Raw genomic sequence first — 10763 nt, 5'->3', positions numbered from 1 at the left:
AAGAAACAGGAAATGATATTGATTTTTTTTGTTGTAATTTATTGTTATTACTTATTGTTTATTCTATCGGAAATGATAAGATAACATACTGATTATTACAACAAGCATGACTTGCAGGTAGAAATCGACAAGGTTACTATTAATATTTCTTTTTTAGTCTACTAAGCTCCTAACCTTTGGTTATTGGATCTCCAAGTACCTGCGGTGCATTTGCTATAAACGTATAAGTTACCGTAACGATACTCAGTGACCATGAGCAAACGAAACCATGTAAATTCCCTAAGCTGTCAAAACGCCATCTATCAAATACAATATCGCTTGCACCCTACTCCCATCCTCCTGAAATTGGCTGTGGAAGGAAGGAGCAAAGCCATTTTTTCCTCCTATTCGTCGTTAGAATCTATAAAATATTCAAGGCAGTCCGAACGACTCGAACGGTTGAAATTTCTTATGTTAGAATCATCTGTACATCGAACTGATAGAACACTCGCGCAAGATAGTTTATACAGAATAATTACACACAACGTGAGGCACGATCACAGGACAGCTCCTAGTATTCTGTAAATATTTCTATTAAATGGTCAACCACATACAGTGTTTTTTTCGAACGAGGGTGGTCCTTCGAACCACTTAGTTCTTAGTCGGCACAAATACACACACACATACACACACACGTGCAAACATCAACAAAGCTGGAACGATTTAGATCGCAAGTAGCAATAAAACACTAATGAAATTAATTACGGCAAAAACAGAAGAAAATCGTTATAGTTCTTTAAAAAAAATCAGATAGCATCAAAAACTTATGTCGCATGTCAAGTATCGATAGAAAAATCTGAATAAGACGATCTATATATTTGTCCGAATTATCACTGTATTGTTATTCCCTGCATCAAGGTTTGATTTACTTTTGAGGCTGATGCATGCACTTCTGGATTTATTGTAGAAAAATTTCGATAAAATAGATGGTAATGCGGCGGAATATAACGTAATACGTGAAATACGTGCTTGTTTCTAATTCCTTTCATGCCCATGTTTTGAGTACATTGGATTCCGAACAACATTATGCAAATTTAATCACCTGCCTTTGGCACCGACTTTATGCTTATCTCCTAAAATAAAAAACCATACTGCAGAGTTCTTTCATAACGAATCGTTTTAAAGTTTTCATCTTCACAATTAAATAAATTTTGTTCGTTATCAAGTAGATATTCGAATGCACTACCAGGAAAAAGATGATTGTCTAACAACAAAGAAGGTATATTTTCATTTCTTTCACTCGTATGAAATAAATAAATACGTATATAAAACAGCATACAATTACTTTTTAAATGACAAACGACAAAGCATGAACTTGACGCAACATTAAACCGACCTACGAGAAAGTAATTTCCATTTTCGTAGTTATATTATTTTCGTTACGCAATACATACAGTGTCTTTAAAAGGCATATTATAATAATATAGTAGCTATATATATTTTTTCTAGTACAACACAGCTAACAAAAAAATATTTATCTATACGATAAGGTTAGACTGAACTCATGTCGATAACACGTTTATGGTAAACATCATTCATAAGCTGTTTGGTTAGTTTCTCGTTGAATTTTGTGCCGAATACTCGAAAACTGAACTTTACCCACGAAAATATTATACCTTGTTACTGTGCAGTGTTATACTTTTCGAATACATGTGATGTTTCGTGATATAGTTAGTTGTTTATATGACCATCGTGCATGATAATAGTGTATAATGACAGAATTCAATGATAACTATCAATTCTCTTAACGCACTGTGATATAAGCATTTTTACAATGAGTATTTTTACTTCATTGCAGAAGTTTGTTATCTGTGTTAGTGCAGGTTGTTTATCTTATAATAAAAATATTCGATGACAATAAGAAATCAATTTTTACCTTATATTTTTATTTTCTTACATGTGATGCAGGGAAACGATGTTTTTCTCGAGTCGGTTTCATCGGTTTGGGCAACATGGGTGGTCACATGGCGAGAAATATTCTACGAAACGTAAATTATTCATTATTATATTTATGCAAATTCGTAATTTTGTGAAAAATAAGCGAAACGAAAAAATAAGGCATAAATGGAAAATGGCTTCACCTATTAAATTATGTAACAAGTAATTATATAACAATTACGAAACTTTACTATAGATATTTCCTACATTTTTTCTGTATTATGTTCATTTACAAAAGAAAAATCCACTTGAAAAAGCTGAAATTTTCCATATATGCATACTTGCAATCAAATAATGTTTATCTAAAGATTCATTTAAAATCGAATGTATTGATGTATATCATGTTACAGGGTCACAAACTAGTTGTCTTTGATGTGAACGAATCAGCTGTGTCGAATTTGACAGAGGTAGGTGCTGACAGAGCTTCGGATCCTACTGAAGTGGTAAAAGACGTCGAAGTAGTCGTTTCGATGTTGCCATCTAATCAAGATGTTCTGGACGTTTATAACATTAAAAATGGTTTATTGAGGTAAATAAGTATCCTCCTCTCAATTTATCAAGCGTATTATCTTTAAAAAAGAAATACCCGAGTCTCTTTTTTCTCTTTTCGTACTTTCAGTTCAGCAAAAAGAGACACTCTGCTGATCGACAGCAGCACAATAGATCCGTTTGTATCTCAAATCTTGGCGAAGGAGGCTGAAAAAATGAGCGTTAATTTTATAGACAGTCCAGTATCTGGAGGTAATTCTAAATAGATCGTGAAATTCATATGCATTAATAAAAGTTTTAAAGTGCACGAGGAAACAAGACAGAGTATATGAAAAGTGAATAACGTATATAAATCAGCGTGGAGTAAATCTACACTTCTGAATCGATGAAAATTTGAAAGAAAAGTTCGTGAAAAATTGAATTTGGGTATGATTTTTAAGATCAAAATTTTTTATTGCATCGTTCTTCGTTTATCGTAAGGAACAAAAGTCTCCAAGGAACCATGAGTCGCAAGCGACTCTGTTCACCTGGAAAAAATAGTAAAGTATTAATAATTCTTAAGCTGGTTTTATCCACAGCGTGTTTACACTCTACAGTTAGATGCAGAGAAAATAGTACCTATTGTTGCACATAGATGCTCCAGATCTACCATTATAGAGTATATCCCATATCTTTCTTTCTTGCTTGCGTCCTTTTTGCTTTTTCTCTTTCTATCTATTTAAACGACTTGAAATTCGCGTTCTATACTATATTTCTGTCAAGTTTCTGCCCAAGATTACATATTAATAAAGCACATTCAATCGGATGTTATAACTGTTTAATAGACGTAATCTGTTTACTTGAACTATAAACAATTTCTTGTCTCAAAAATAAAATCTACTACCGTACATAAAAATTGGAAATCTAGGCAACTTGTATTATTTATACTCTGAGCGAAATCTATTTAGAAAAATCCTTTATGTATACATGTGTCTTAAAACATGATTGAATAATGTGACCAGCGAGGTACAATAGTAAAAAGTTAGATGTGGTTATAGATGATCGAATATACTCATGGACGATGCGAAGATATGTTTGAGCACGTGTTAATGTCATTTCGTTTAACTCCAATTAGGTATAAACGCAGCTAAGGATGGAACGTTAACATTCATGGTTGGAGGTTCTAAGGAAAATTTCGAACTTGCCAAGCCTCTTTTAAAATCCATGGGATCTAGGATTATTCATTGTGGAAACGTGGGTATGGGCCAAGCAGCAAAATTGTGTAATAACATGCTTTTGGCTATTAGCATGATCGGTACAGCTGAAGCATTTAATCTCGGACAAAAGTAACTCGCGCAGTTTGTATTTCATACTACACTATAAATATAACTATTTCATTTGGTTATTATATTTTAGGTTAGGTTTAGATCCCAAGGTGTTAGCTAATATTGTGAACTCTAGCTCCGGCAGATGTTGGTCTTCCGAGTTGTATAATCCTGTTCCAGGTATCCTCGACAATGTTCCAAGCTCTAAAAATTACGAGGTATTTAATTACGTTGCATTTCTTTTATTTTGTTAAGATTTGCTTTATTGGTGTATTTAATGGATTTAATTTTAGGGTGGTTTTGGAGTGACTTTAATGGCCAAGGATTTAGGATTGGTGCAGGCTGCCGCGGCTAAGGTAGAAGCAAGTATTCCTTTTGGATCCTTGGCTCATCAAATTTATAGGGCAATTATCGCTCAAGGATTTACAAAGAAAGATTTCAGTTTCGTTTATCAGTTTCTTAAAGGTCAGCAACAACTGTAATTCTAGAAATCTAATGATGTAACTAATTTATTACTATTAGGTGTGTATTCTAATAAATGATTTTATAATCTTTTATACGTAATTAGACATGTTTGAAATGTAGTATTGGATTTTCTTTATCTTAAACTTTGAAACGTGTTGTGATATGGTAGCATAGAGTGCGCTACAAGACGGAACAGTAACGAAGTGTCGGTAACAAATCAAGAATAATGAATTAAAAGATTACAGATTAATGTTATATGTAAATTTATCATAGTATATATAATAATAAATAGGATGTGACATAAAGTAGAAGCGAATTGTTTCAGATTAGTGTTTTTACAAACGTATTAGTTTTCTACTATACCGACTTTGTCACGCTGATATTTATATACGTCGCGTTTTAAAATTACTCATATTTATAGTGCAAACGCAGATAATCGTGTTAAAATTATCATACGTATTCCTTGATTACTTACATTCAATTCTAGCCATACGAAAATTAAATTACTGATAGACGTAAATAGCACACGTTGTTACATTGACTAGCGCAGTATGTTAAACCACTTACTAGTTTAAAACTTTCCCAATTGAATTAGACGTATCGATTATAGCATCATTAAATATCCAATTATTGCATATTATCTATTAAAACATCACACAAAAAAGATACTTCAAAGTAAAAAAATTTAATCTGAGAAAGTAATTCTAAACCTAAATTATCAAGATATTTTCGACTTGCTCTACCTTACCAACACATTGCATTCGAGATAGCTACGCTTGAAATGATATTTATAACCAACATTTCGAAGAATAATAAAATCAGTATCTCACTTGTTCGTAATTAAAGTCTTCCAAATAAATAATTTCTTGCAAAAAAGATTTTGGAAAGATTTGATATGTATAAATATTTCGTTATCGTTTTGATTAGCGTGGTACACCACCATTACTGTCAGTCAAGAAGTTTTTGTAGCTAGACGAGAACAAGAGGGCAGTGTAGTTTGGTGCGGCTCTGTGGCACCCGTGTAGTTCGAGGTTTTCTGCTGGTGTGCATTTTCTTAATCGTGGCGGTTGTCGTCGAGAAAATTCGTAAACAATCTCAAATCGCGTACGTGCTCTGTCTCTGATTTTCTGCGATCGTCCCGATACGAAAGACCGCGCGGATGTGTCGTTAGTGTTACACGTGTTTTTACGTTCGCGCAGTGTTTCGTGAAGACAAGAGAGGCCAAGATACATACGTACGCGGAACTGCGGCTGTGAAGGAGAGAAAGAGAAGAAAGACGACGAAGAAACGAAGGAAGAAGTAGAAGATGAGCAAGACGTGCGCCCGCTGCGAGAAAACGGTCTACCCGATCGAGGAGCTCAAGTGCCTCGACAAGGTACGTTTTTGTTGTGTTTGTCTGGTGAATTTTCGAAGATCTTACTATGTTTTCTCTCATCTGTAGATTGCGGATATTCATGCAAATTCATATTTTTATGAATATAATTTAAAAAATGGAACCTAAATTTAGAGATTTATTCTATCCACTAAAAATTATAACGAGTATTATATCTTCGATATTTACATATTTATCCATATTTTGTGTATTCTGTGTATTTTTGCACCATCAGATGTTCCATAAATACATAAAAGTCCGCAGTCTATTCATCTGTATGTAGTAACAAATGTTTCAACCAAATCTATTCTGTCATGAAATGAAAATAGGTTATAGAATTACATTTGTATTATCTTTATTTGATTTAATGCAATAAACACGAGCTAAATTATTGGTTTACTGTTACTCGAACGACAGAAGTGGTCTTATACTGTCTCTTCAAAGTTTCCCGGAAAGATTTACGATTTTCGTGCGATGCGATTATTTCCAACCCACTACGCATGCGAATTTAATAAGTAAAGCGAACTTTGTTTTTGCACTTTGGAAACTAATAATCTTTATATAAAGAATCTCTAATACGCGATAAGATTTTTTTGTATAGACAACGTATTATCTACAGTCTAGATTCTAGATTGTAGATTATTGTCTGTAAAAGAACTACACGAGCCTCTTTGTTTTCTTTGCGCCTCGAAAACGTTCCGCTCTTGGTTTATACATATCTCCCTCAAGAATGATCCCGCTGTGAACGGATAGCGTGGAACGGCTCGGAACTTTTTGCAACAGATCGTAGGATGTACCGTTCTCGTTTAGTTCCGCTTACTGAGGCGTGCTGTTCCATTCGGCATAATTGTCTGTGTCGTTCTGTCCGTCCACGCCAGCGTACAACATATTCTCTGTTCTCCCTTCCATCGAATCTACCAACATTTTTCTGACGAAGATGCTGCTTCTTTATAGTACGTTTGTAGTTCTTAGTTCATTTTCATCGAAACCATTATCATCAACTTACGCATGCTTATTCGAATAGACGATTAATTGAGATATGCGTAGTCATTTTCCAGAGGATGTGACATACAAGGAAATTAGTTAGTTCCTAGTGGATATTTTAGTTTGGTATATACCGTATGTTGAAAATTGTAGTAATATCAGAGAGGTGATGAGATTTTATGATTCAAAATACAACGAAAAGCCATAATAACAAGTTGATACTGGATGTTTCGTTTTATATATGAAAACTTATCGAATGTATATGTTCTAACTTGCTAGAGGTTTTAACATAAACCTCTCTTATGTTTTTTCGTATACACAGAGTACAATGTCAGGACTTATTTATCAATACCTCCTTACTAATTTATTTTTAAGATTTAGGAATGAACACAACGAACATAATAAATGGCAGTAATAAACATTTTGAGGTTAGTTTATCATTTTAGTTTAGATACAGATGTTATGTGATGGCCGTGTAAATGAGCAACATTTTCAACAAAATCTTAAGTAATATAATAAATTACTAGGCAATTTAACTTCATTTGTATTTTTTTTTGATTTTCAAAAGCATTTCTCTCGAAGATGAAGCCGCTCTACAAAATAATTTTCCCATTCTTGATTTTCATCTTATATTGTGTGACAGAATCGCGTCTCCGGGGACAGTTCAACTAACTCGTAGCGAGGCAATGTCGTTAATAGGGTTGTTTCGACGGAAGCGTCACGACAGTGCACACAATGTGGCATAGAAAACTGCACGTGCCAAGCGTGTTGCTATCGACGCGGTAACTAATGATTTCGTGTGAATTGCACGTGTTTGTTGCTATTAACCCTTTCGTTATTTCGTACATTGTATTTGTGGAATAGTTGAACATATCGCGATTTTCAGTCGCTTAATCGTCTTCAATAAGATTATAGACGTTGAAATAACGTATAGCAGTTACAATTTATTTAACGTACACTGCTGTGCACATAGGATCGCGTTAACGAGGCTTAAATCGTGTAGGCGGTACTCTGCGCCGGAAAGCGAACCGGAGCTGGACGCAGAGGCTCGGACCTCCTAAATTTGGACGTATCGAAACGCGCGATCTCTTCACGTTGGTTTTCTAAATTCACTTCCTACGTCTTTCTCCTGCTCTCCTCTAAGTTCATGTATTTTTAGCCTCTTCTCTGGGTCACGACTAGATTACTCAGCCATTAACCTTTCTAAAGGATAGACAGAAATTTGAAAATGCTTACAATCCGACTGTTTTTCATTTTATTAAATACACTGTATGTTAAACTTTAGGACGTTACGATTTACAGCTCTAATTTTTCCTTAATTTAACTCACTTATGTCTAACATTTAGTATTTATATACATATGTGTATGATACACGGTATACATATGTATGTGGCTCAAAATTATGATTCTTGATCAGTTTTACTGTCTCAGTTTCATTGTCGACTAATATACATAAGCATTCTTATGAGCGAAATGAATACCAAACCAGTCAAAATAACTGGTATCAAATTTTTTACTTTTTCAATTATTAAAATCGTACAAGCTTTAACACATCGTTGACCGGCTATTCCATACAAAAACTGATTCGCGCCACTGTTTTATAAAAAACTAACAATTTAATTTTGTGCATGAAGATACGAGTTTATTCGTGATCGGCCAACATTGTGTTATATAGAAACTTATATATATATATATATACTTTATGTACGAAGGCAAACCACTAGAATCGGATCTACCGGCGAATAATTATTTCTTTGTAAAATTACAGTCTGTTACCGCGCTCGCTGATTTTTCCTTTCTCCGCGTGCGCGCGCGCATATCTTGCCTTCTCGTTATTCGTAGCCTGTACGTTCTTGTGAATAGCGTGTATAGAAGCACCTTCCTCTCTTTCTCTCTCTCTCTCTCTCTCTCTTTCTCTCTCTCGCGCGCGCACTTCTTTTGTATCTTCGCTCCTTCTCCATCTTGATTCAGTGGTCTCCATCTGTGAAGAAACCTCGAGTACGGAGGACAACGTGCGCGGATCAAAGCGAGTAGCGAGAGCGTTGCATCGTCGAGGAAGACGAATTTAGCGCACGAAGAACAATTAACGCGTGCTGCGTCCCTCTAATCAGAAGAAATTTAAATTACTTCTAAAAGGACGTTGTCTTTTTGTAACGTAGTTGTCTGCAATTAAGAAACAAAACGGTCGTTAAATATGACTATATGATGGAAAAACGAGAATGGGACAATTTTTCTTTTTAGAAATATTCAACTTTATTTGATGTTCTCTGTTTGAAATTTGAACTTCGCGTTATGTAACTAATCCTTCGTAATGAAATAGCGAAATTATTGTTAAGTATAATTCTATAAGATACAAATTATAACGAAAGAATTTTCTTTTTATTAATACAAAAAGTAGCTTTGTGTACTCTTCACAATCTCAAATTCGTGTTATATCTATAAATTATATTATTGTACTTTTTTGCAATGAGTTCTTCCATAATGGAATAAACAAAACGATCGTGTTATGTATAATTTTATAATAGAATAACGAATTTATTTTCTTCGTTCAAATTTATTTATTGTATTCCTCGAAATTTCAAATTGGCGCCATAGAACTAATGATGACAGTGATAGGGGGAATGAAAGCATTCAGTGAGGACGGGGCATGTATGGCGTATATACGTATCTGTAATTTGTCCATACAGACTCTTACACCGCTTATTAACAAGTTTATGTATGGAAAAATCTCTCTCTCTCTCTCTGTATGTAATTTAACATTTTTTTTTTATTATTCGGTTTTACATCTCTTATACCTATTTCGCTTCTTATACAGGGTGGTTGGCAACTGGTGGTACAAGCGGTAAGGGGGTGATTCTAGGCGAAAAAAGAAGTCGAAAACATAGAATAACAATTTTTCGTTCGAGGCTTTGTTTTCGAGAAAATCGACTTTGAATTTTGGCTCGGTACGCGTGCACTTTATTGCGCCTCGTTATAACGGATCTCACTGTAGATCGTTGTCTCGATGGAAAAATTAAAAAAAATTTTTATTCTATATTTTCGGCTTCTTTTTTCGCGTAGAAGCGTAGACGCGTTTTTCGCGTGAGATCCGTTATAACGTACCGTACGCGTACCGAGCGAAAATTCAAAGTCGATTTTCTCGAAAACAAAGCCTCTAACGAAAAATTTTCATTCTATATTTTCGACTTCTTTTTTCGCCTAGAATCACCCCCTTTCCGCTTGTACCACTAGTTACCAACCACCCTGTATATCTACCTCCCCTCTTATCCACTCTATTATATTACACTTCCTTAATTATTCTAAATTATTTCTAATTATTCTAAATTAATTAATTCTAAATTATTCTTCTTAATTATTCTAAAAACTAAAAACTAATGACTAAAAAACTATTGCAAATTTGGGCTTTTGCCTCCTTGCTGTGCTTCCTTCTTGTCGTTCCTCCCCGTCGTGCATTGCCCTTCTCTTCTCTATTATTAATCTAATATTATAAATATATATAATATTAAATTGCAAAGGAATATCTACTCTGTAAGGTGGAAAAGAACGCAAAAGGATATAAAAATTGGCTGTTTCTTATTGTTTTCTAATTCGTAGTGCAAAGTATTTGACCGATCTCGTTTATATTATGTATTTTTAGATTGCGATCTATAGATCGCTCTTTATTCCACGCGCACGTTATACGAATTTTTTCGTTGTATTGGATACTTTCACTGGGCTTGAAGCGCGTTCACAGTGTTTGTTCTATTTTTGCACGTTCGATCGTATATGTGGCGCGGTTATGGTGCAGCGCCGGATTCAAATAGTGTCTTGTTTCAATTTACACTACCCGCATCTGCGTACGGTCAGACATACGCATCCTGGTGTAGAAGCAATTAATCCTCGTCCCATTAACCGAGAAGGAACCGCTAGCTGCTTTTTTCACCACCCTCGGCATTGTTGATCCTCCTCCTCTCTGTTTTCTTCCCCCCCTCCCCCTCCCCGTTACTTCTTTCTCTTTTCAAAAACACGCGCTATGATTAAATTAAGGCGTGGTCGAGGGCGAGGAGCGAACTTTTATCATCTTCGCTTCCATGGAAATTGAACACGTTTGTTGTCATTTTGAATTTTTATCCTCGTAACTTTCAATTTTGGAGCATTCAAACTTATAAACTTTATCATTTGCAAATTTTCTC

At 34.7% G+C, this 10763-nt stretch overlaps 2 protein-coding genes across 5 annotated transcripts in view; both read left to right on the top strand.

The window, feature by feature from the left end:
- Nucleotides 1-541: 541 nt before the first annotated feature.
- Nucleotides 542-4354, top strand: LOC117235811 (3-hydroxyisobutyrate dehydrogenase, mitochondrial). 3 transcript variants are annotated; one of them, XM_033498172.1, is made up of 7 exons: nt 542-560; nt 1948-2027; nt 2328-2506; nt 2597-2718; nt 3581-3791; nt 3862-3988; nt 4064-4354. In XM_033498172.1, exons 2-7 carry the CDS (start codon nt 1992-1994, stop codon nt 4250-4252), a joined length of 864 nt encoding a protein of 287 aa, XP_033354063.1. In that variant the 5' UTR covers nt 542-560; nt 1948-1991; the 3' UTR covers nt 4253-4354. The 3 variants fall into 3 exon arrangements, with proteins under 3 accessions (XP_033354063.1, XP_033354062.1, XP_033354061.1); XM_033498171.1 differs by lacking the exon at nt 542-560 and adding an exon at nt 1594-1852; XM_033498170.1 differs by lacking the exon at nt 542-560 and adding an exon at nt 1594-1862.
- Nucleotides 4355-5541: 1187 nt separating this feature from the next.
- The window catches only part of LOC117235810 (LIM and SH3 domain protein Lasp), a 41589-nt gene continuing 36367 nt past the window's right edge, over nt 5542-10763 (top strand). For both annotated transcript variants that reach the window (XM_033498169.1, XM_033498168.1), the window contains exon 1: nt 5542-5610. In XM_033498169.1, coding sequence (XP_033354060.1) covers nt 5542-5610 — 69 coding nt within the window. The remainder of the gene's footprint in view (nt 5611-10763) is intronic.

Source organism: Bombus vosnesenskii, unplaced genomic scaffold (genome assembly GCF_011952255.1).
Source record: "Bombus vosnesenskii isolate JDL3184/JDL3185 unplaced genomic scaffold, Bvos_JDL3184-5_v1.1 scf7180000013320, whole genome shotgun sequence".
NCBI lineage: Eukaryota > Metazoa > Arthropoda > Insecta > Hymenoptera > Apidae > Bombus > Bombus vosnesenskii.
The sequence above is the reverse complement of the archived record's forward strand: the minus strand, read 5'-3'. Positions and strand labels throughout refer to the sequence as shown.